At 42.2% G+C, this 24,878-nt stretch overlaps 1 protein-coding gene across 6 annotated transcripts in view; it reads left to right on the top strand.

The window, feature by feature from the left end:
- LOC138978818 (kinesin-like protein unc-104) overlaps positions 1-24,878 on the top strand; it is a 110,758-nt gene that overhangs the window by 74,698 nt on the left and 11,182 nt on the right. For 4 of the 6 annotated variants that reach the window (XR_011459818.1, XM_070351604.1, XM_070351598.1 and 1 more), the window contains 17 exons: positions 782-876; positions 1,778-1,880; positions 2,968-3,127; positions 3,493-3,583; positions 4,059-4,177; positions 4,717-4,809; positions 5,968-6,012; positions 6,474-6,515; positions 9,726-9,797; positions 10,383-10,640; positions 12,032-12,146; positions 12,471-12,556; positions 14,286-14,389; positions 18,472-18,617; positions 20,933-21,121; positions 22,389-22,523; positions 23,406-23,521. Coding sequence is in view for 5 of the 6 variants with exons in the window: in XM_070351604.1 (XP_070207705.1) it covers positions 782-876; positions 1,778-1,880; positions 2,968-3,127; positions 3,493-3,583; positions 4,059-4,177; positions 4,717-4,809; positions 5,968-6,012; positions 6,474-6,515; positions 9,726-9,797; positions 10,383-10,640; positions 12,032-12,146; positions 12,471-12,556; positions 14,286-14,389; positions 18,472-18,617; positions 20,933-21,121; positions 22,389-22,523; positions 23,406-23,521 (1,969 nt within the window). In the remaining variant the exon portion in view is untranslated. The remainder of the gene's footprint in view (positions 1-781; positions 877-1,777; positions 1,881-2,967; positions 3,128-3,492; positions 3,584-4,058; positions 4,178-4,716; positions 4,810-5,967; positions 6,013-6,473; positions 6,516-9,725; positions 9,798-10,382; positions 10,641-12,031; positions 12,147-12,470; positions 12,557-14,285; positions 14,390-18,471; positions 18,618-20,932; positions 21,122-22,388; positions 22,524-23,405; positions 23,522-24,878) is intronic. The other 2 variants (XM_070351603.1, XM_070351600.1) reach the window with 2 other exon arrangements.

Raw genomic sequence — 24,878 nt, 5'->3', positions numbered from 1 at the left:
CATTGTTGACAAGGCCTAACTGGTCACAACAAGTTTACAAGGTCATGCTCGTGATTGCCGATGTTGAAATGAATATGGGTCACAGACTGATGCACGCTCACAGCGGGTGCGGGTACGGTTACACGGGTGCACAGATACACAAATACTGGAAAATGACGGATGAGCTGAACTCCAACTGGGTTTGAAACTGTAGGCCTATTTTGATGCACAGTATCACACAGAAAATGTCCAAATTTCTCGACTTCGCCACTATCATGAAACGAACTGATAACTTCTTCAGATACCAGGATCACTTAGAATGCCACTGTTATAAATTTGGCCACCGAGAGTCACTTGAAACTATCAAATTGTCTGGAAAACATCGCAGCCCCCTCAGAGCAGTGCTTGCTCGCCGCCATGTTGCACGTGACCCCCCGCTCGCAGAGAGAGAGAGGGAGGTGTCACTGTCAGATTGCTTCAATGGGATGGAGATTGCAGATCTTTATGTAACTCAGTTTTGCATATGTACTGATTTATTAGTTTGGCATTTCTACTTTTCAAAGCAATTTGTATTATCCACTGTATTTGTCTGTCTTTGGCTGCAAAACTTGCTGACTATAAGTATCAGTACAAAACTACTTTAGGAATTTCTTTCTTGAGTCACATTATAAGAACCCATAACTTAATAATAACATTAAGCTAAGACTTTATTTCCAAAATGTACCCATTGTTTGTCTGTACTTTGGGCCCAAGAGGATATGATCATATTGTACATTGCTAAGTGGTTGTTAATCTGTTTCAGAAAAAGAGGAGATGCTGGACTTCCCAGCGGCCACAGCCGTCAGACAGTCAGGCAATGCCAAGATCAACTTCAAGGACGAGGACTACTTCATCAAGGTTAGTATATAGTCTGTGCTTTGTTTGTTAGCCTAGGCCTTTGGCCTATATGTTTCCCTGTCAATTTACCAGGAAAGTGCGTGTCAGTCTGCATGCACGGCTGTTCTTGGCTTGCATTTTAGTGCGAGTTAAAAATAGCCAAGGCAGAGGGAATCATTTGGCTATTAGCAGCTGCAGCCAGCACATTGTTAAGCTCGCTTGCTTGTTATACCCAAATGCTCCAGCGCTACACCCACCGGAAGATGGGCCTTCAGTGTCTGGCACTGAGCCAGCCAGCAGCTGCTGTGTTATCTCTGCTGTGGGGAAAGGATGGGTGCTAAAAATAGCTCAGCCTGCTTGCAGCTAAGGAGGCAGAAATGAAGCCCTGGGAACAGCCATGTGAAGCATTGAAGGACAATGACGTTAGAGGGACAGGGAAATAGCTCAGTTGGTAGGGCACTGGCTTCATTACTAGATCATCACTTTCAATGTGGGTTCCAACCTGGGTCTTTTTGATGAATTTATTTTTAAGTGTCAACTTAGTGCAGACTCTGTCAGGTGTGTATTAATACTTAAAAAACAAATATAGTACATGTGGCCTTAAAACTTAGCAAATCTACACTGTATATTTTCTCAGCATTTCAATGATTTGTGCCAGAATACATATTGGTCTGTAAGCAATGTAATTTGTAAAGGCAAAGTTTATCAAAGAGGAGTGGACATTAAAAATGTAGAATTGATTGCCAAAACAAATTCCTGACCTTCGTTTGTTTGTTTTTGTGTGTGTTATTTTTGTGTATGTGCTGTTGTTTGTTTGTGGTTGTTGTTTTTGCGTGGTTATGAATGCTTGAATCTGGCCCAAATATGTGTTTATTATACTGCGTATGTAATGAAATCTGCAAAGTAAGATGATGTGGATTAGTTTGTTTCGCAGGGAGGTCCCCCGCAGGATGTAGTGTCATCCCGTGAAGAGCTGCGTATCGTGGAGGGTCAAGGCCAAGGGATGGAGAATTCTGCCGCCTTTGGTTAGTGACAATCCTCCTGCTCTCTCAATCTACCTAATCCTGGCTGTTCGATATAGATCAACAGTTTTGTCTGTGTAAAATGTGCAGCTAGTTAATATTTTGACTGATACATGTAAATGAGGAAAGAAGAAGAAGAGGACTGATTCAATAATGTTTCTATTAGTGAGTCTGCAACCAGACATAATAGGATATGAGACTTGCCAGGTCTCGTCGTTTGTGTTAACGCCTCACAGTTGCCAAGGGATCTCTTTCAGGATTGGCAGCTGGCCCGGAAATGGAAGGTTTTCGATCATGTTTAAGGAAGGAATTGTGCAAAGTAAAGGAATAATCATGTGAAAACTTTTTAATGAACATTTCTGTCAAGCCCCCCTGTAGTTGTTCAGTTTTTCTTGCCGTCTCTTGATCTATTTCTCTATTCTTTTTAATTGCCCTGTCCGTCACAGACGTAATTTTCTTTAGCGTTCCAATTGCACGGATAAATCAAAAGAGGTTAATCTGTAGTAACTTGTAGCTTTTTTTGTCGTCCTCTAGATAGAATGATGGCAAAGACTGGTAGTAACTGTAGTGTGTTGTGTTTCTCTCAGAAGGCGGTGAAATATAGTTTCATCAACTCTCAAAGACCGGTAGAAACGGTATCGTGTTGTGTTTCTCTCAGAAGGCGGTGAAATAAAGATTGATCATCTCTCAAAGACGGGTAGTAATGGGAATGTGTTGTGTTTCTCTCAGAAGGCGGTGAAATAAAGATTGATCAACTCTCAAAGACGGGTAGTAATGGGAATGTGTTGTGTTTCTCTCAGAAGGCGGTGAAATAAAGATTGATCATCTCTCAAAGACGGGTAGTAATGGGAATGTGTTGTGTTTCTCTCAGAAGGCGGTGAAATAAAGATTGATCAACTCTCAAAGACTGGTAGAAACGGAAGCATGTTGATCAGTTTCTCTCAGAAGGCAGTGAAATAAAGATTGATCAACTCTCAAAGACTGGTAGAAACGGAAGCATGTTGATCAGTTTCTCTCAGAAGGCAGTGAAATAAAGATTGATCAACTCTCAAAGACTGGTAGTAACGTTAGCATGTTGTGTTTCTCTCAGAGGGCGGTGGAGAGGGGGTGCCCCATGACTACTGCCCTGAGATGGACACCAAGGATCTGCCGGATCACCTACAGCTGGGCCAGCAGTTCCAGTTCCGCGTCACCGTGCTGCAGGCCTCCTGCATCTCACCCGAATATGCTGACATCTTCTGCCAGTTCAAGTCAGTTTGTTTGGGGGGGGGGGGGGGGGGGGGGGGGGGGAGGGTGTTGGAGGAGGGGGGTTGTGTGTGAGGAGGGGTGTGGGGGAAGGGAGTGGCATTGCAGATATTCCCTAATGGGCATTTTATGTTCCTGCATTCTCGTGAAACTTTATTAAAAATGTCTATCCTTGTGCAAGATGGCATAAATGCGGATGTGGAAATACATTTTTAGAAAATGCTGCACTAAAACACCATTTGCTACACTGAAAATTCCAAAAAAATCTAAAGTTGAGACTTGACAAGGCTTGGCAGGTCTGCTTGAAGCTTATGAGTGTTTGTGTCGGATGACTGTCACTTTACTGACACCGTAGTGATTTTGGTTACAGCTTCCTGCACCGTCATGATGAGGCGTTTTCCACTGAGCCGCTGAAGAACACAGGCAAGGGGCCCCCGCTCGGCTTCTACCACGTGCAGAACGTAAGTCTGGTGTCTTATCAGTGTCGTTTACACTCTCTTGTGTAGTTTCTTCTGCCATCTTTATGTATATATTTTTTCTGAATTTAAAAGGAATTCCTATCGTTTTTATCTACATTTTTAGATGTTAGATTAATTATGTTGTTATGGTCCGCCATGTTTTAGACCTAAAATCTTAGAAAATAGAAGTAAAAAAAATGTAATGAAAAATTAAAGAGAGGAAGTCTAAAAATAGAGCTAACATTTGCAGACTTCATGACCCAAAAAATTGACAAGAGAAGATCTTGATAGAGAGGGGGGGGGGGGGGGGGGGGGGGGGGGGGTGTCATTAAAAAGAAGTCTTGCCATGCTATAGATGTTGCAAGAATACAAATACATTCCTCACATCTGGGTGTGCAAGTTTACATGATGGTTACATGGATGGAAAGGGGAATTCAGACCAAGGGTTTGACTGTTTAATTTTGTACATTTGTTGCAGTTCACTGTCACCACGACTAAGTCCTTTGTGGATTACGTCAAGACACAGCCCCTGGTGTTCGAGGTTCTGGGTCACTACCAACAGCACCCTCTGCATGAACATGCCCGGGAAACTCCGTAGTAAGTATCTTCATGTGTTGTTGTAAATGTTTGTTTTTTAAAAAAGAAAAATTTTTTTGGATAAAATTATTTCAATTTGAACATGATACAACAATAAAATGAAAAATAATGGGGACATGAACTTGAGCGGACGCTTATTTACGTACATTGTCTTTGAAGAAAACAGTATCTCTGAAGTTTTTAATTTCACACAAGCATGTGCTCTGTTCCATGAAGAGTTTGGTTTTCGAGTCTTGTCAGTGAGAAGACTGTTTTTTGGGTTGTCTGCGTATGGTGGTGTGTGTTGATTTCTGTGTCTTTGTGCCTCGTCAAGGTTTGGATGGGAGGAAAGCATCTCAGGAATGATGACTAGAATTTTTAAGTAACAACGCCAACAGTTCAGTGTGTATGTGTGTGCGTTCATGCACAAGTGTGTGTGTGTGTGTGTGTGTTTGTGTGTGTGTGCAAGCCCGATCCTTGAGGCACTCCGCGTTTCACGACTTCTTCAGTTGACTCTATGCAGTTAAATGTTTCTAATCGGAGGAAAATCGTGTTTTCAGCGTACGCCCACCACCACGCCGCAGTTTCCCATCATCCCTGCCTGTGTCCAAACCGGTGCCGTCACCCAAGTACGGCCTGATCGAGACTTCACCGTGAGTACACAGCTTGTGTTGTTGTTGTTGTGCTTTGTACGCTTTATGCCACTACATGCAGCATTGGAACAGCAGGTATTTGTGTGTGTGTGACAGCGTTTTGTTTGAGGAATATGAACAGGTTTTCGAACTTTGACAAGCTACTCTAGTTTTACTCACTGTCATGAGATATATGTCTCTCTTGATTCTGAGAAACAGAGGAACATAAGTGCTGAGAGTGTAGTGTATAGGACGTGCAACGGAAGTAGGCAAAAGTTAAGCGGAACCAACCTCCTGGCACTCTCTTGACATCTCTCTCTTGACATCTCTCTCTTGACATCTCTCTCTTGACATCTCTCTCTTGGCATCTCTCTCTTGGCATCTCTCTCTTGGCATCTCTCTCTTGACATCTCTCTCTCTTGACATCTCTCTTGACATCATTCTCTTGACATCTCTCTCTTGACATCTCTCTCTTGACATCTCTCTCTTGACATCTCTCTCTTGACATCACTCTCTTGACATCTCTCTCTTGACATCTCTCTCTTGACATCTCTCTCTTGACATCTCTCTCTTGGCATCTCTCTCTTGACATCTCTCTCTTGGCATCTCTCTCTTGACGTCTCTCTCTTGACATCCCTCTCTTGGCCCTATTTTGTAAACCTTAGCTTAACTCTTTGCTTTCTGCGCAGAATACAGTTGTTACAGGATCTGCATATATTGATTTTCTAGCAGGCAGTGTTGTGCGCTCTGGGAGGCGATAGGTTAATAGCTTCCACACTGAGCTATTCCTTTGAGGAAAGAGTTGCTTGAGCTAATAGGAATTAATCAGTTTAAAAAACAAACCACCAGACAGTAGTGACAGAAATAAATTGATGTTCTGAGGTCATCATGTTGGTTTACGTTCTCTTTGTTACGTATTTTTCTTTTCAAAGATTTTGTGTATTGTGTGATATATTTTGTGTATTGTGTGATATATTTTGTGTATTGTGTGATATATTTTGTGTATTGTGTGATATATTCTGATTCAGTTTTTGAGTGTACTCTTTATTCATTTTATGTTGTGTCATTTCGTAAATATAAACTTCTGTTTCAGTGTTTGTGCTTTTGTTTCAGAAATGCACCACGTTCATGTTTGATGTTGTCATGTAGTTATGCACACATTATGTTGTTGATTTTCAGTGAAAAAGACAGTGATGGAACAAAGAAAAAAATGAAGCGCAACAGGTATGTTGTGAATGCTACCAGTACCTCGTAGTCTTTGCATAAAAAAATATAGCAGGAATGGTGATAAGCACCCTTCTGTAACAATAAGATCAAATGGAAGTTTAACAAATGGTCGGAATTTTAAATTACTTTTCTTAGAGCCAATCAAACATATTTAGTCTTAATTTACACAATAATTACTGATGCTAAAATAAACTTTGATTTCAATGCTATTGAATTTGTTTATTTGAAGATATAAGATGGAAGCATTCATGCTTAAAGCATATTACTGCGATTTAAAAAAAAAGAAAAAGAAATGGCACTTGTTTGTTTGACGACGCACTAAAGTTCATTTCATGATAACAACTTCAAATGCTTATGGTTATAACCCTCATGTGGTGGAAGAAACATTAACGGCAACTTATGTTTTGCATTGGATTTTTGATTTATTGAGTTGATAACTGAAAATCAATTTCTTTTAGATCCTTGATTTTGGAGATACCCAAACTGAACCAATGCAGGTGGTGAGCGGAATGCTTGAGTTGGATTTATTTGGGGCTTTGGGAATGTTTATTATTGCATGCTTTGAGCTAGTTTTAAAAGTCTTAGGGACACAGTCCATCCCGTGCTAACGATTCAGCTCATTGTTTGACATCTGGCAAGGATTTTACAATGGGTAATTCTTCTTCTTCGTTCATGGACTGAAACTCCCACGGCTTTCACTTGTATGACCATTTTTACCCCGCCATTTAGGTAGCCATACGCCGCTTTCACTCAGCATGCTGGGTATTTTCGTGTTTCTGTAACCCATGGAACTCTGACATGGATTACAGGATCTTTTCCGTGCGCACTTGGTCTTGTACTTGCATGTGGGGATACGGCACTAGCAGGTCTGCACATAAGTGAACCTGGGAGAACCCACGACCTTCCGCTTAGGAGACTGGCGTCTGATCCACTAAAGCCATTGCACCCGTCACAATGGGTATTAATTTAAGGCGAGTCCCTGCCCTTGGGCATGTATATACCAGAAAACTTGTTCATGAATTAAGCCAGTTTCAACCTGCAAAATTACTCCATCAAAACATCATAATTGACTGACACGGGAAGGTGTCAGGACGTGTTGATTTTCGCTATAGTCTTATCCCTACATGTAAAAGCCTAGGCTGATCAGAGATGGTAATTAGCGTAACTGTTTTCACGGGAAAGACGTACTGTGCCTTTAGCAGACTTTAAAACTATCTCATTCTCAATACTAACACTTGCGGTGTTCAATGCTGTCGTTTTCTTTTGAACAGAAACAGGCATTTATTGAATTTAACGTTAACAGGTGTTTGTTTGTTTGTTGGACAAGGTTACATACCGCCTGATTGCCCCTCAGCTGTAACAACTTTGTAATGCATTCAAAACGCCTTGAAATGGTCGTTTACTTGTTGTTTTAAATGCTAAAATTGTATGGTTGCACAGAATAATCAATATGCATAAAATAAAATAAAACATTCACAGTTATCTGTTATGAAAGCAGGGTGAAGTTAAAGAACAAAATGTATTTATCTTAAGCGCTTTTTGTATTCAAAAGTAAGACAAAACATGACATTTGTTTTATTTTAGAAGTTTGGAAGTCATGTATCGATCTCAGCCAGATTTGTTTCAATTCTTATTTTGAAAAGCAATGTACAAGTTCTTTTTAGTAGTCTGTTCTGTCAATTTTTTTAATTTTTTATTGGTTCTGCTTTAGACGCTAGATAATTGCTTTGTTACTAAACTGTTGGTGCTGGTTAAAAAAAACTTTTGAAATTAGCCAATGCATGTATGTACATGTGTAGATATAATGCATGTTTGTGTACCATGGAAAGAGAGTGATGGCGTGTGTGTGTGTGTGTGTGTGTGTGTGTGTGTGTGTTTGATCTGCATGTTAAAACACAGAAACATTTGATCAAAAGAAGCTCATAATTATCACCAATCAACTGTGTTTAATTCAGTGAGTCTAACAAAACATTAAATGTGAAAAATGATGGGTTTATACAGACCTGGCATACTCATACCTATTCTGCACAATTATCTGACTTTTCTGTACCTTAATTGGGTCTAGTTTGCTTGACAGTTTGATTTGTTTTATCTTTCGGTTGTTTTACTGTGTGCAAATGTACGAGAAAGCTTGTAGTACGTTTCTACAATTGTTATGTCTGGATTTTTTATGGATCTATTCTTTAAATTGAAATGACTTTTATTTTCATCACTATATTTTATTTGTGTTCTTTGAGGGCTAACAGCATCAGATGAAGATAAAGGAACTTAAATCATTTTTGTTTGATGCTTTTAACATGTTTGCAAAAATGTTTTTTATTGTAACAGCATACATGTTAAAACACATGCATACAGTTTGCTAACTCAATTACTTACAGTTATTGTAATTACCAGATGATTTTCAATAAAAGAAATATTTCTGCTTCAGTTATAAGACTAATTGCTGTGTTTTCAAGGTAATCTGAGTGTGTCAACACTAAAAAGTCCAGGGTTTTAACATGGGGAGAGTGGAGGTTGGGTTTGGATGGAGGTGATGGGAAGCGGGGTAATACACCAGTTAACAGTTTCAGCGTTTACATTGAACGAAGAAGGAAAGCGGAAAAGGAAGACGTATAAACATACTCGCAAATAACGATCTGCTCACGCGTTCAAATCAAAGGGGGGAAAAAAGGAAAATTGCGTTTTTGTGTGCCCGATGTAATCCTTAGAACTTTTACACTCTTTCTTCGAACACTCAAAAGCAACTTCAGGGCTGGAAGACCACAAAATTGCACTTTCTGCCGACTGAATCTACGCTTTCTCAAATCAACAGGAACAGGAAGAAGACGAAAAAACTCTCGAAAAAACTATCTGCGGATACCGGAAGAGGAAGAAGAAGCAAAAGTGCTCGTAGAAAAAGATGTGCGCATGTGCGAATCTAAAATGGCCGCGGAACTGTTAATCGGTGTATGCTCGGGGTTTTGGGAGGACTGCACACTGAATGATCAGATAAACACGTTCAGTTAACAGAGTGTACTGTGCACAAACAAGTGAACATGTCATCAAAAACTGTAAATAGACGAATTTTGGAAATAACTCTGTAGGGTTTTTATGGGTTGTGGATGAGTTGCTTTCTCTTTGTTCACCTTGCTTTTCTGCTCTTCCACAACCTATAAACATTTGACAGAGTTATATCTATCTTCTTCTTCTTCTGTGTTCCCAGAGAGTTATATCTATCTTCTTCTTCTTCTGTGTTCCCAGAGAGTTATATCTATCTTCTTCTTCTTCTTCTGTGTTCCCAGAGAGTTATATCTATCTTCTTCTTCTTCTTCTGTGTTCCCAGAGAGTTATATCTATCTTCTTCTTCTTCTGTGTTCCCAGAGAGTTATATCTATCTTCTTCTTCTTCTTCTTCTGTGTTCCCAGAGAGTTATATCTATCTTCTTCTTCTTCTGTGTTCCCAGAGAGTTATATCTATCTTCTTCTTCTGTGTTCCCAGAGAGTTATATCTATCTTCTTCTTCTGTGTTCCCAGAGAGTTATATCTATCTTCTTCTTCTTCTTCTGTGTTCCCAGAGAGTTATATCTATCTTCTTCTTCTTCTTCTGTGTTCCCAGAGAGTTATATCTATCTTCTTCTTCTTCTGTGTTCCCAGAGAGTTATATCCGAAAATTGTCTATTAAGTAATCAAGACACATGAGTGAAGCTGAATGTGTGTGGTGATGTGTTTCAGCTCTAGTCCCGTGTGCTCTCACTGTGACCTGCTGGTGTGGTTTGAGATCTGTGAACTGGCGCACAATGGAGAGTAAGTAATTGTCTGTGTGTGTGCGTGCGTGTGTGTGTGTGTGTGTGTGTGTGTGTGTGTGTGTGTGTGTACTACTGCTCATAAAGCTGGCCTTAAACAAGTTGAGATCTCTAACATCTGACTCCCCTATGATCAAATATGTTTATGGGAATGCCTTATCTTACTTTATCTTACCTTATCTTACCTTACCTTATTTTACCTTACCTTACCTATCTGTGAACTGGCGCACAATGGAGAGTAATTGAGTGTTTATATATCTTGGTGTCACTCTGTGTGTGTGTGTGTGTGTGTGTGTGTGTGTGTGTGTGTGTGTGTGTGTGTGTCTGTGTCTGTGTCTGTGTCTGTGTCTGTGTGTGTGTGTGTTTGTGTGTTTGTGTGTGTGTGTGTTTGTGTGTGTGTTTGTGTGTGTGTGTGTGTGTGAGTGTGTTTTAATCCTTGATCACTACCTCCCCAGCATTTTGCAAGCGAGCCACACGATCTTGAGATAAGTTCTTTTTCTGTTTCATACATGTTTGTCTCTCTGTCTTCCTTACCTTACCTAATACATTACGTCCTTACTTTACCTTACCTTACCTTTTCCCACAGGTACGTGCCAGTGGTTGTGGACCACGAGGGAGACATGCCAACCCGCGGCACCTTCATGCTGCACCAGGGCATCCAGCGGCGCATGCGCATCACGCTGGTCCACGACAAACGCTCCGACTTCTGCTGGAAGGATGTGAAGGAGCTGGTGGTGGGTCGAATCCGCAACACGCAGGAGTACCGCGACTCGGACTCGGAGGAGACCGTGCTGTCCCTCTCCCTCTTCCCCGCTCACTTCCTGCAGTACTCCAATGACGACAGGTAGGAGCTCAGACTGCTGCGACAAGACTGTGACCAGACTGTGACAAGACTGTGACAAACTGTGACAAACTGTGACCAGACTGTGACCAGACTGTGACCAGACTGTGACAAACTGTGACAAACTGTGACCAGACTGACCGGACTATGACCAGACTGCGACCAGACTGTGACCAGACTGCGATCAGACTGCGACCAGACTGTGACCAGACTGTGACCAGACTGTGACCAGACTGTGACCAGACTGTGACCAGACTGTGACCAGACTGTGACCAGACTGTGACCAGACTGCGACCAGACTGTGACCAGACTGCGACATATTGCATTGAAAGTTGAACAGTGGAACCCCCCTGTCAAGACCGCCACAAATCTGAGCAAATCAGGTCTTGAAAAGGAGGGAGTCTAACAATGGGGGTACATTTACAGATATTATGAACAGAAAATATGAAAAATCACGGTCTTGAAAAGGAGGAAATCTCAACTCATTGTCTCCCAGGTACGGATATATCCGTACCCACTCATATGGCTCTATCTGACCAGGTACGGATATATCCGCTCAGACTGTTAGCTTCAGTCGCTTCCTGTAACGTCAATCTAACGCCTGCATTCCAGCGTGTTGATACACAGTTATTACACAGTTACTACTAGTCAGAGTGACCTGCTGCAGCACAGGTGGTCTAAGCTAAACAAACTTGGTCAACATAGGTGGGGTAGAAAGTGTTAAATTGTTGTTTTTAAAAGAGGGGTTCCACTGTCGCAGCATGAGCGATGAATCTGTTGCTTTCAGATGCTGTCGCACAAAAACATTTTTTGCATCTGTTGTTTTTGTTTGTTTGGTCAGGTAGTTACTCAGTGTTTTATGTTTTCTAGCCAAGAAGACACTGAACCGGCATATAAAGATGTACTGCTTGAACAAAGACAAAGCCAGTATGAGCACAGGTAACAGAATAACACAGAACATCAGAGATCGTCTTTTCGTTTAACACTTTCTACCCCAGCTATGTTGACCAAGTTTTTTTTTAGCTGAGACCAGCTGTGCTGCAGCAGGTCACTCAGAATTGTAGTAACTTTGTAGTAACTGTATCAACACGCTGGAATGCAGGCGTTAGATGGACGTTACAGGAAGCGACTGAAGCTAACAGTCTGAGCGGATATATCCGTACCTGGTCAGATAGAGCCATATGAGTGGGTATGGATATATCCGTACCTGGGAGACAATGAGTTAAGTTCTTTATTTACATTCATTTAATTTTTGGTTTGTTGTCGTGCATATTGCACATGCATTTGAAAGAAAAGTGAATACATTTCTGACAGTATGCTTGCTTTCTTGATACAAACCACAAATAATCAATACCATTGGAAGAATAATAAAGATAAAGAACTGTGTGTTTCAGGGTGTTTTTCCAGTTTGAGGCTGCATGGGACAGCTCTCTGCACGACACCCCCCTGCTGAACCGCGTCACGCCCAGTGGAGAGAACGTTTACATGACGCTCTCCGCATACATGGAGGTACGCCTTTCTTCTTCTTCTCTGTTCATGGGCTGAAACTCCCACTTTCACTCATGTTTTTGCACTAGTGTGTTTTTACGTTTGTGACCATTTTTACGCCGCCATTTAGGCTGCGTCATAGGCTGCTTTCGAAGGATGCGTGCTTGGTATTTTCGTGTTTCTATAACCCACCGAACTCTGACATGGATTACAGGATCTTTTTCTTGCCCAGGGAGTTATTTCTGAAAATCGTCTATTGTGGAAACTTTCATTGCCATTTTGGCAAATATGCAGAAAAAAATAAAATGTAGCAGCTTCCCTGATGAAAGAAAACTTGCCTTTCAGATGGAGAACTGCCCCCAGCCGGCCTGCGTGACCAAAGACCTGACTCTGGTGATCCATCCCCGCGACACCAAAATCTCCGCACCAAGGTCAGTGGATGCTGTATGCATGCTGTCCTCTGCTTACACAGTCCCCCCCCCCCCCCCCCCATTCACTCGATCTCTCCCCCCCCCCCCCCCCTTCATTTTCTTCACACAGTCCCCCCTACTTTTGTTTGCGGGTACCCCCATCCACACATTCTCTTTCATTCTGAAAAATATCTAGTGCAGTCAGTAAGAGCTACTGTCATAAGTAAAAATGCAAGTATAGGTACTAGGAATTGTCTTTTCCCTTATTTGTTTCGCCCATATTTTTTTTCTGTTATGGTTTTGATGCTGCAAAGACAGTTTAAAGGCACAGTAAGCCTCCCGTAAACCATCACAGATACTGTCAGGCTTTTACAGACAGTACAAACACCCTTTCATTTAAACACTCACGGAACGGGAACATCCTAGGTGCCCTACGTAAAGAGCGAGCAATTTTTAAAGAATTAATTTTGCGGATTGTCTCTCGGACAATCGGACCGTGGTGCGTTTTGGCGCTAGACCGAACTTTTAAAATCTAAATAATAAATTGACAGCTTGTTACACAAACATTTTTAAATCATAAAAGAATTCTTTTTTCATCAAGACAAGATCAGTACAATTCGAAGTTTTGAAAGTTTGAAAAAAGAAAAGCCCGGAAGCAGGGTCACGCAAGGTCGTGGTTCTCGTAGCAGACGACGGTTTATGCCTATCGCCAGTTCCTCTGAACAGTCAAAAGCCATCGCTAGAGTTCTTGTGAACCACAGCCGTTTGTTTCGTGCATAGTCAGTCTCGGTACATAACGTGCTATTGTAGATAAGCTCACATCGAGTCGCATTCAAATTACTAACTGACGACTACATTGTGAAAAAGGGAAACTGGATCACACGGGTTCACGATGGCTTAGGGGTAAGCTAAACCACGCAAAAATAAATTCTTTGAAAATTGCTTGTTCTTTACGGAGGGCACCTAGGATGTTCTCAAGCGATGAGTGTTTAAATGAAAGGGTGTTTGTACTGTGTGTAAAAGCCTGACAGTATCTGTGATGGTTTACCTTTAATTCAGAGTAGCATTCTAAAAATATATTTAAATTTCTAATTTGCAGTTTTAGTACTTTTTGGTTACTGAGAACTGTTAATGATGTTTCATAATACATGTATTTTGATGCTGAAATGTTCTTGGAAAAGAAATGCTGTGAAAACTTGTTTCGGTATTCAATTTTGTGTTTCTTCATGCCATATTTTTCATTTGCATGGAATTCATGGGCGGAACATACCCATAAATGCATGGTGTCTGTCATTTCATGCGTCAGTAGATTAAAACATGTGATTCCATTTTACATAGGAAATTCAGCCACAAACTGTCCTTGTGTTGGGTGGATTGCACTCAGTTCTTGTTAGAAAAATCAACGCATTTCAATTCTTTTAGAAAACTAACAACCCTAGCTAGCACAATTCATTTCTTAAAAAAACAAACACAAAAAAAAAACATTTTATTTCTTTCAGAAAAAAAACCTCCAGCACATTTAATTTCTTTTAGAAAAAAACAGCACAATTCTTTTCTTTAGGAAAAAAACCAACGAACAGCACATTTAATTTCTTTACTTCATTTCATCCACCGCAATTAATCCCTATCATTCCCAGCTTTTGCATGGTGTTGTGATTTGTGAGTGTTCATCCGTGGCACGGTTGTGGATGTGGTTGTGGTGGTTGCGTGGGTTACGCTCCGTTGCCTCAACACACAGCCCTGGTTTCAGAGCCCTCAAGTCGCTGTTCGGCGGGTCCAGGAGCTCGGATTGCAACAAGGTGTCGGGCGTGTATGAGCTGCTGCTGCGCAAGTACTGTGAGACAGGTAGCCCAGGTCTGTTATCGTATTGTAACACTGGTTATCTCACCCTCACCTGCATAACCTCTCTTTGCCTGTGGACCCTGAATCCCCCCCCCCCCCCCTTCTACAGTGCAATCTCCCTTTCAAGACCCACCAATGTATGACTCCCTCCCTGTACAGAGTGAGATTTGTTGGGCTAAATTTTGCAGATGTAACAAAAGAAATTCAGATCTTTTTCCACTCTGAGTATGGACGAGCCGGGCTGTTGACTTGAGTTTTGGTATATATGCAAGTGGAAGGAATTCCCTTTTACCATGTTAATGTTAAAACAGAACTGTGAGCTCTCGTGGTGACCTTGGTCTCAGTGTTCCTGTTCGATCCTTCCCTGAATAGTAGTTCTGCTGTCAGTCTTCAACGTGTGACGTTGTGGGGGGGTCGATGGAGGGACGTGGTGGCGGTCTGCTCTCTGGAGGGGACGCTCACTCAGTCTGGCTCCGCGACTTAACAGTCAATGTCGTTAGTAGGGGGCATAGTAGGTAGTGGGCTGCGTCCGTTAGCTCGGGACAGACCCACTACTGAACACCGTCGAAGTGACTCAGCAGAAGTGCAGTGTCATCTTCCGAGGGTAGCCCACCGCAGCGACCCGACATCCCCCACCCTGGAGCGTCTGTAAAATCGACAAGTCTGGCAGCGGAACGAAATTCAGATGTGGATGGGGCAGTGAGTGCAGGGACGGGGCGGCGTGAGAGCACACCGGGACAAGGAACAGGTGTAAAGACGGGGGAAAAAAAACAGGAAAAAAAACCAAAACTGTGGTGGTGTACTCAAGGGTTTTCACAGGAATAAGGAAGGCACCTTTTATCTTTTCTTCCCTTTGGGATTTGTGTGTTAGCACTGTGCTACAGTGGAACCCCTTTTAAGACCCCCAATTTAAAGACTTTCCTCCCTATTAAGATCCTGCTTTCTTAGACTTTGTGTTCACAACCTGTGTAAATCTACCCCCAGTGTAAGATTCCCTTGCTTTTAGGACCTGATTTTGTCAGCTACCCCCCGCGGGTTAGGGGGAAGAATTTACCTGATGCTTCCCAGCATGTCGTAAGAGGCGACTAACGGATCCTGTTTCTCCTTTTACCCTTGTTAAGTGTTTCTTGTATAGAATATAGTCAATGTTTGTAAAGATTTTAGTCAAGCAGTATGTAAGAAATGTTAAGTCCTTTGTACTGGAAACTTGCATTCTCCCAGTAAGGTAATATATTGTACTACGTTGCAAGCCCCTGGAGCAATTTTTTGATTAGTGCTTTTGTGAACAAGAAACAATTCACAAGTGGCTCTATCCCATCCCCCCCCCCCCCCCCCCCCCCCCCCTTTCCCCGTCGCGATATAACCTTGAACGGTTGAAAACGACGTTAAACACCAAATAAAGAAAGAAAAGAAATGTTGTCAGATTTTATTTTTTGAGGTCTTGAAAGGGGGTTCCACTGTACTTAACAGACAGTGATTTATACTGCTAATTCCCCCCTGCTTCTCATTTTCCTTTCCTCGCAGTACTGCCAGGTGTCTCAGGCCTGTTGCTTCATAGCAGTACTGCCAGGTGTCTCAGGCCTGTTGCTTCATAGCAGTACTGCCAGGTGTCTCAGGCCTTTTGCTTCATAGCAGTACTGCCAGGTGTCTCAGGCCTTTTGCTTCATAGCAGTACTGCCAGGTGTCTCAGGCCTTTTGCTTCATAGCAGCTTTATAACCTTCACATTAACAACTGTCATTTCTGTTGATGGATTGTTATATTTTTGCCCAACTCTCCTCCTTAGTTTCTGTAGTCAGATAAACTAACAAGGCTCTAATTTATGTCCACTTTTGCTTTCTCAATTTTTTTCTTCCTGAATTATTTTTTGAATTTACCTCCATTTGAAAACTCCCTCACTATTCAGGTCAAAATATCCTCCTCATGTTAGAGGTCTGAAAAAAAGCTACCACAGTACCCAAGGTCCCTTTTGTGAAATGTAATAGACAAATAAAATGGTTCTTGTCATAGACTTGCAGACCAGGGCTGCTGTGCACTAAAAAGTTACTGACTGGGTGGGAACGAGTAGTGGGGTCAGATTGGTTACAATCACAAACAAACCTCAATTTCAACAAGACCGACCAGGCGACTCCGTTTACCACCCAGTTATGAAGTTTTTCCTGCCCAGCAGCCCAAATATTTTGCACCTTTTGCCCCAGTCATCCCAGTGCTGTTTTGTTTGTTATTTTCAGTTGTATTGTTCTTGGTGTGAAGTCTGTACTATCAGTATCAGCATGTGATTGCTTGTTTCCATCTCTAGTACATGTAGTTTAATTTTTACCTGAAATACTGTCTGTCACCTTTCACACACACACACTTACATGCACGCACACACACACAGACACACACGCATGCACCCATGTGTGCACGCGCACACATGTACACACACACATGCACGCACGCACGCATACCTGCATGCACACACGCACACACACACACACACACAAAACACACACACACACACACACACACACACACACACACACACACATACACACACACCAGCACTTTCTTCGCTTATATCCTTTCTTTCCTTAAAGGCATCATAATGTACTCGATGACTATACACGCTAATTGCTTTACCAACAGCTGGAGACATGCTAAATTAAGTTCCCTGCAAAATATTGTGGTCTAGGACCCCTTCAATGTTGAGATATGTTAATTTTCATTTTGATCTGGATCGTCCTATTTATAGATTTGGCAACACATGTAACGTTGATGCAAGGGAGCTAACACCGCGGCTTTGTTGACATCCTCACTTTTTCAGAGGCTAAAACAAGCTGTAATGCATGTATTATGGTCCGCGCATGGCGACATATCGTCATTATATGGTCTTATGGTGCGTTTGACATCGATTATGGGCAAACTACACTTTGTAAACACGGGAGCGCTTACATATGCCTTTAATGTAAACATCTACAGTGGTACTAGTGTAAACAGAGGCCCCCCTTTGAAGACAAAACAAAGGACACACTCCAACCTTTTCTATTCCATTTTGCCGCTAACATAATCAGTTACCGGTACAAAATGAACCTATAGGTCTCCTATAGGAAAATGGACTCCCATTTCATATGAGATTCTTAATATATCTTGAAGGATATATCAAGAGAATTCCTATCGGTCAGTTTATCTCAGTGTTTCGAGATCTACCACTGGGAACTGAATTGTGGCAGAATGGACAGTGTTGCCCCATGAGTTTCTACCTCTTATGACAGGTACCACTGTAGCACTGTTTTGACTGTTATTAACTCTTATGCTGGTTGTCATGACATATGTCGCGCTACTTTACGTATACTGTCACCTGGTTGTCACGACATATGTCCCGCTACTGGCTCAGTCTGTTTGGTCGGTTCCGAATACCTCCCATGGATGCGAAAACCTATATGATCGTTTTTCTTTATTTTTCTCTCTGAACAATTCACCAGTGGTTATGTAACATGTTTTACAGAATTGCACCAGTGTAAGGGTTAACTAATTTTCTTTTGCCTGTAATTTTCTCGCATTTTAAAAAAAAGTACTTTTCAAACCTGAGTCTTTAAACTTAATGTTATGGATGCAAGGAACTGTGTGAGACAGTGACATTAGTTAGCTTCATAGATTTATGTAAAAATATGATGGTAGCTCACAGTCAGTGTTGAAAAGTATTTCTGTTGCGTAAAATGTAATTACGGCGTTACAATACTTCAAAACTAGTCTTTGCAGTTATGGATTTCATTAGCTGGCATGTATTTTGTTCACCTTTTTCTTCAGCTTTTTTAAATTACTTTATCTTATTTTATTTTATTTACTGAAATTAGTTGGTTGAAGTCATTTACTCTTGCATAAAATGTAAGGACCTGATACTGTTAGTGTAAGGCCTTTGCATGGAGTACTGTTTCACCAGAGGCCTTCGGTCAGGAAAGTCGCTAATATTTTTCTTCAGCATTGATATGGTTTAACAAAACTAGGACATTTTGTCAGCCAGTGCTTTCATAACTGAGGATTTTCTGTAACATTTACCTGACAAATATTTTGACCACTTGCTACATTTCTTCATTGTCTCACCTGTGATGTCCAGGTGTGGAGCGTCGTCGTCGTCGTGTCCTTGACACGTCCTCTACCTACGTGCGTGGGGAAGAGAACCTCAACGGCTGGCGTCCTCGCGGTGACTCCCTGCTGGTCGACCATCAGTGGGAACTGGAGAAACTCACACGTCTGCAGATGGTGAGGCACTTCTCTCCCTTTGCCAACATTAGGGTGTTGATTCATTATGTTTCTGTCAGATAAAATTGGGGATGATATTAATCATAGCATGTTGGTTTTTCTGACAGATAAAAGTGGGGATAATATTAATCATAGTATGTCGGCTCTTGCCAGAAAATAAATGTAATAGACAGTCATCTTCTCTCAGCAAGTTTTTGATTGTAGATCAGTTGTATTATTTGTTCAGGTCTGAACAAATCTTAGTATTTTTACAGGGACAGTGTCAGTCATTTTTAGTTGGGGAAGAGATTCCACATGCTGTTATCTTACAGGTTTGTTTTATGGTTGGCTAATGTACTGAGTACAGTGGAATTTGATCTCTTTTAACCCCTTCACTGCCCATCCCGTATGTAATACGTGGTCATTTTTGGTTTGTCGTACGCCCATAACCGTATCTCATACGTGGAATTTGTGTCACCAACATTTCAGGACATTTCTGAAAACTAAATGGGAGGTAACCACTGTCCAAGTAATTGTAGGGGTTCTAAACACAGTTCTTTCCCATAGACCGTTCGGATAAGTTACTAAAGTTGCTACCACGTTCCACCACGTGTTGAAAACTGTGTTAGCATTCTCGCCATTCACAATGGCTGCCAAAAGTCGGACCTCAACTCGTAGACCTGTTTTCAAGCGCGATACAGTGTTCTGGAAGCTCTACAAGAAGTGATTTATGGATTACCACACAGAAGAATACTTTTATGGGCTGTAATGTGAGTACCTGATGTTTGACACCAGTTTTAGCAGTGTTTTGTGTGGTTTTACGTGCTGCAATGTGTGTCACTGTGTGTGTGTAAGTCCGGAAACTAATTTTTGACGAAAATGGTCATTATATCAATTTTTACTATAACAATCACAAACAAAGTCCAATGATCATGTCATCCTATAATAGCCAAGGGTATAAGCAAAACACATGCCAAAGATCTAAGAGATATCTCAATAAATGATCGAGCAGTGAACAGATTAGTGAACCTACCGAAGAAAGCGAAATTTTGCCCTGGCACACAGCAATACCAAAATGCTGTTATACTGTGGCAGTGAAGAGGTTAAGACATCCAAAAATCTGAGAGAAGAAGAGAGTCTTGAAATAGAGGTAAATTGACAGGGGTTATCAGAACAGAACATGTGATAAAGCAAGGTCCTAAAGAAGGGTGGGAGTCTTAAATTGGGGGGTCGTTTGAAGGGGTGTTCCAGTGTTGTCATTTGAAGGGGTGTTCCAGTGTTGTTATTTAAAGGGGTGTTCCAGTGTTGTCATTTAAAGGGGTGTTCCAGTGTTGTCATTTGAAGGGGTGTTCCAGTGTTGTCATTTAAAGGGGTGTTCCAGTGTTGTCATTTAAAGGGGTGTTCCAGTGTTGTCATTTAAAGGGGTGTTCCAGTGTTGTCATTTGAAGGGGTGTTCCAGTGTTGTCATTTAAAGGGGTGTTCCAGTGTTGTCATTTAAAGGGGTGTTCCAGTGTTGTCATTTGAAGGGGTGTTCCAGTGTTGTCATTTAAAGGGGTGTTCCAGTGTTGTCATTTGAAGGGGTGTTCTAGTGTCATTTAAAGGGGTGTTCCAGTGTTGTCATTTGAAGGGGTGTTCCAGTGTTGTCATTTAAAGGGGTGTTCCAATGTTGTCATTTGAAGGGGTGTTCCAGTGTTGTCATTTAAAGGGGTGTTCCAGTGTTGTCATTTGAAGGGGTGTTCCAGTGTTGTCATTTGAAGGGGTGTTCCAGTGTTGTCATTTGACGGGGTGTTCCAGTGTTGTTATTTAAAGGGGTGTTCCAGTGTTGTCATTTAAAGGGGTGTTCCAGTGTTGTCATTTAAAGGGGTGTTCCAGTGTTGTCATTTGAAGGGGTGTTCCAGTGTTGTCATTTGAAGGGGTGTTCCAGTGTTGTCATTTGAAGGGGTGTTCCAGTGTTGTTATTTAAAGGGGTGTTCCAGTGTTGTCATTTAAAGGGGTGTTCCAGTGTTGTCATTTGAAGGGGTGTTCCAGTGTTGTCATTTGAAGGGGTGTTCCAGTGTTGTCATTTAAAGGGGTGTTCCAGTGTTGTCATTTAAAGGGGTGTTCTAGTGTTGTCATTTAAAGGGGTGTTCCAGTGTTGTCATTTGAAGGGGTGTTCCAGTGTTGTCATTTAAAGGGGTGTTCCAGTGTTGTCATTTGAAGGGGTGTTCTAGTGTTGTCATTTAAAGGGGTGTTCCAGTGTTGTCATTTGAAGGGGTGTTCCAGTGTTGTCATTTAAAGGGGTGTTCCGGTGTTTGTTTCTTTTCTCAATCTTCAATTTATTTGTAATTCTTCTGCAGGTTGAGAAGACCCGCCATGTGCTGTTGCTGAGAGAGAAGCTTCAGGAGCAGCACAAGACCAACGAGCTGAGCAAACTGGACAAGGAGATACGCAACGCTCAGGCCAAGCTGCGCTCATCGCAGAACGTCGCCGCGCCCAAAGAAGGGGGCAATGACGAAAACCCCAAGGATATCGACGTCAAAGAGAAGGTGGGTGGAAGGGAAAGAGAGAGGTGGAGAATGTGCGTGTTTGGGGTGAGGAGTATGCCAAAAGATGTGGGTATGAAGGAGAGGGATGGGTGGGAGGGAAAGAGAGAGGTGGAGAATGTGTGTGTTTGGGGTGAGGAGTATGCCAAAAGATGTGGGTATGAAGGAGAGGGATGGGTGGGAGGGAAAGAAAGAGGTGGAGAATGTGCGTGTTTGGGGTGGGGAGTATGCCAAAAGATGTGGGTATGAAGGAGAGGGATGGGTGGGAGGGAAAGAAAGAGGTGGAGAATGTGCGTGTTTGGGGTGAGGAGTATGCCAAAAGATGTGGGTATGAAGGAGAGGGATGGGTGGGAGGGAAAGAGAGAGGTGGAGAATGTGTGTGTTTGGGGTGGGGAGTATGCCAAAAGATGTGGGTATGAAGGAGAGGGATGGGTGGGAGGGAAAGAGAGAGGTGGAGAATGTGTGTGTTTGGGGTGGGGAGTATGCCAAAAGATGTGGGTATGAAGGAGAGGGATGGGTGGGAGGGAAAGAGAGAGGTGGAGAATGTGTGTGTTTGGGGTGGGGAGTATGCCAAAAGATGTGGGTATGAAGGAGAGGGATGGGTGGGAGGGAAAGAAAGAGGTGGAGAATGTGTGTGTTTGGGGTGGGGGGTATGCCAAAAGATGTGGGTATGAAGGAGATCGAGAGGGATGGGTGGGAGGGAAAGAGAGAGGTGGAGAATGTGTGTGTTTGGGGTGGGGGGTATGCCAAAAGATGTGGGTATGAAGGAGAGGGATGGGTGGAAGAAAGAGGGAGAGGAAGGTGTGTGTGTGGGAGGGGGGGAGGGGGGTGTTAGTGTTTGTGTATGAGGTGGAGTGGGGGGGATCTCTGTGTGTGCGATGGTGTCTGACTTTGTGTGTTAGGACGGGGAGTTGGTAGAGGGCTAGGGCTTTCTTTTCAGCAGATGTAAACCAACTCGTGAGTGCCTCTATGCACACAACTTTCACAGGGATAATTGGGTATGGTAATTCTTTAAACAAACAAAAAAGTATAATAGGACATCCACAAGAAGCAATCAATTTGAAACAGCAAACACACAAAGAGGAGTTGATTATTGTAATCCTTGTAAGATTAGCCACAGAAAAAACTTTTGCATAACTAATAACTTGGAAAAACAGCAAGCACAAAAAGAGGAGTGGATTATTTCTTACACTGTACCATCTGGAATAGCATTAACTGGTGAAGAGACGATAAACAATAATAACCAACCACTCCGTTCCCACATGTGCAGGACTGTAACCAAACCCAGGACATCTACTGCCTGCAGGCGGCGGAGGACAAAGAAGCCCAGCTGATGGCCCGCTGCGCCCGTCTCATTCTGCAGGGCAAACTGCCGCTCAAACCTCCGCCCATCGACAACACCAACGTCAGTCTTACATCCCTTGCTCTTTCAGTTCATAGATTTGAACACAAACAAGAAGACAAAAAAATATACTATCTTTTTCATTGCAAGACTGTAAGTGTAACTGAAAAGAATATATTCTTGTTGCCATTTAATATACGTTATGATCATTTAAAGGACTAAAAATGCATGTCACAATATGGTACACTGCTCTGAAAAATAACCCGTGTACAGGTTTTGATGTCAAACATGTCATTTCTGTTTGTCGTTTACACTGCATGGACAATAACCACTCCAAAAACAGTGAATTAGAAAACAAGAATTGTAGGTTATTGGAACGTTTAATTATTGACAAAACAAAATGTTACAATTACAGTACGTCCACCCAGTGGTCTTAGAAGTAGACATGACAAACACTTATTGTACAAATAATGAACTTATCTCAAAATCATCAATTAATCTCGCATGTAAGGGAATCTTAGAATGTATGGATTTTTAAGAACAATGACCTTACACACCTTTCAATCTGGGCGGGGATGTAGCTCAGTCAGTAGCGCGCTGGATTTGTATCCAGTTGGCCGCTGTCAGCGTGAGTTCGTCCCCACGATCGGCGAGAGATTTATTTCTCAGAGTCAACTTTGTGTGCAGACTCTCCTCGGTGTCCGAACACCCCCGTGTGTACACGCAAGCACAAGACCAAGTGCGCACGAAAAAGATCCTGTAATCCATGTCAGAGTTCGGTGGGTTATAGAAACACGAAAATACCCAGCATGCTTCCTCCGAAAGCGGCGTATGGCTGCCTAAATGGCGGGGTAAAAACGGTCATACACGTAAAAGCCGTGGGAGTTTCAGCCCATGAACGAACAAACAAACCTTTCAATCTTCCACTGTGTGTGTGTGTTGCAGCATTCAGTGGCCGACTCCCTGCTCAGCTCCACCACCACGGTGGCGTCAGAAGAGAGTGAGTCTGGCAGCGACAACATGGGCATGAGTATGATCTCCTCCACCTCCGACCTCGCCAAGTGAGTCAAGCTTTCCTACTTTCTGTTATTCCTAGTACAGTGGTACCCCCCTATTAAGACCCCCCAATTTAACACTATTGTGACTAGCATTGCCACGGCGTTAACGTCCTGCTTGCCCAAGCTTGCCACCAAGAAACTTCCCAAAAAACAGTAACTGTAAAGAAATCTGTCTAGCAAGCTTGAAGTCCAATCACCACCACATTTTGTGTACTAATTAAAAAATGGATGCCCAGTTCAGTCGTGCTATTTATAAGTTTGTCACGCAATTTGTTTTAGCAAAGGGGGGGGGGGGGGGGGGGGGGTGAAAGGGGGATAATTTGTGTTTTTTTAATAATATAATAATAATGCAAACTTTTATAGCGCTATTCTAGAAAAATGTCTACTCTTAGCGCTTTACAATACATACATCGACCAATTTAAAAGTTATTTTTTAACAGAAAGGATTATAAATAATGTTATAACCAAACAATGTGTAAAACATATGAATTAGCTGAAATAATGTTAACATTCTACACAGAAATAAGGAGACAGTACAAAGAAAAAAACAAGAATTCCCGCATTCACTCACAGCATCCTGACTCAAATGAAACAAAACTGTGACACTCACCAAATGATGTCTAGGTAATCCATATTGAATATAAGTCACATTTTCACAACAAAGTCCCAACTGTACACCTATGAACATTTCCAAAAGGATTAGGAGGCTCCAGCCATCCATTGTTATCAGTGCTGCCACGCCCCCTTGCAAATACACAATTCCAAGATCCATGCAGTACCACCCTACCACGTGTAGTTTGGCCGACTCATACTAGCAACAACAGGACTGTTTCTTCCTCAATATCACTGCTATTATCGCTTTCTTGAGGCGAAAACAACACGTCGGAATCATGATCTACAGGATCCTCAAGATCCAACATCCGGAGAATCTCCTCCCGTGACAAGGCTCGCCTTCGATTCATTTTTTTTGTTCGAAAAAACCACGCAAATCTTCTCTAATTTGCACATGGCGGAAGAGCAAGTCACGTGTATCAAGGGAAACAACTCAATTTATTGCAAGCTTCAAAAACCGGGAAGCAATCACGAGTCGTGTACCTTGTATGTCTGTTACTCAAATAGTCACATCCCGTCCATGGGCGTGTCAGCGCTGTTACTAATTTAGTCACCTCCCGTCGCGAAAGTGTTAAGACTCCCTCCATTTTAAGACCCTGTTTTCTCAGATTTTCTGTTTATAGCCTCAGTAAATTGACCCCCATTTTAAGACTCCCTCCTTTTTAAGACCTGATTATCTGAGATTTGTTTAGGTCTTTAAAGGGGGGTTCCACTGTTCTCTGAATACCTGATTTAGTCCCGTGTGACG

The sequence above is a fragment of the Littorina saxatilis genome, linkage group LG10 (genome assembly GCF_037325665.1).
Source record: "Littorina saxatilis isolate snail1 linkage group LG10, US_GU_Lsax_2.0, whole genome shotgun sequence".
Classification (NCBI taxonomy): domain Eukaryota; kingdom Metazoa; phylum Mollusca; class Gastropoda; order Littorinimorpha; family Littorinidae; genus Littorina; species Littorina saxatilis.
This window is presented reverse-complemented; position numbering and strand designations above follow the sequence as displayed.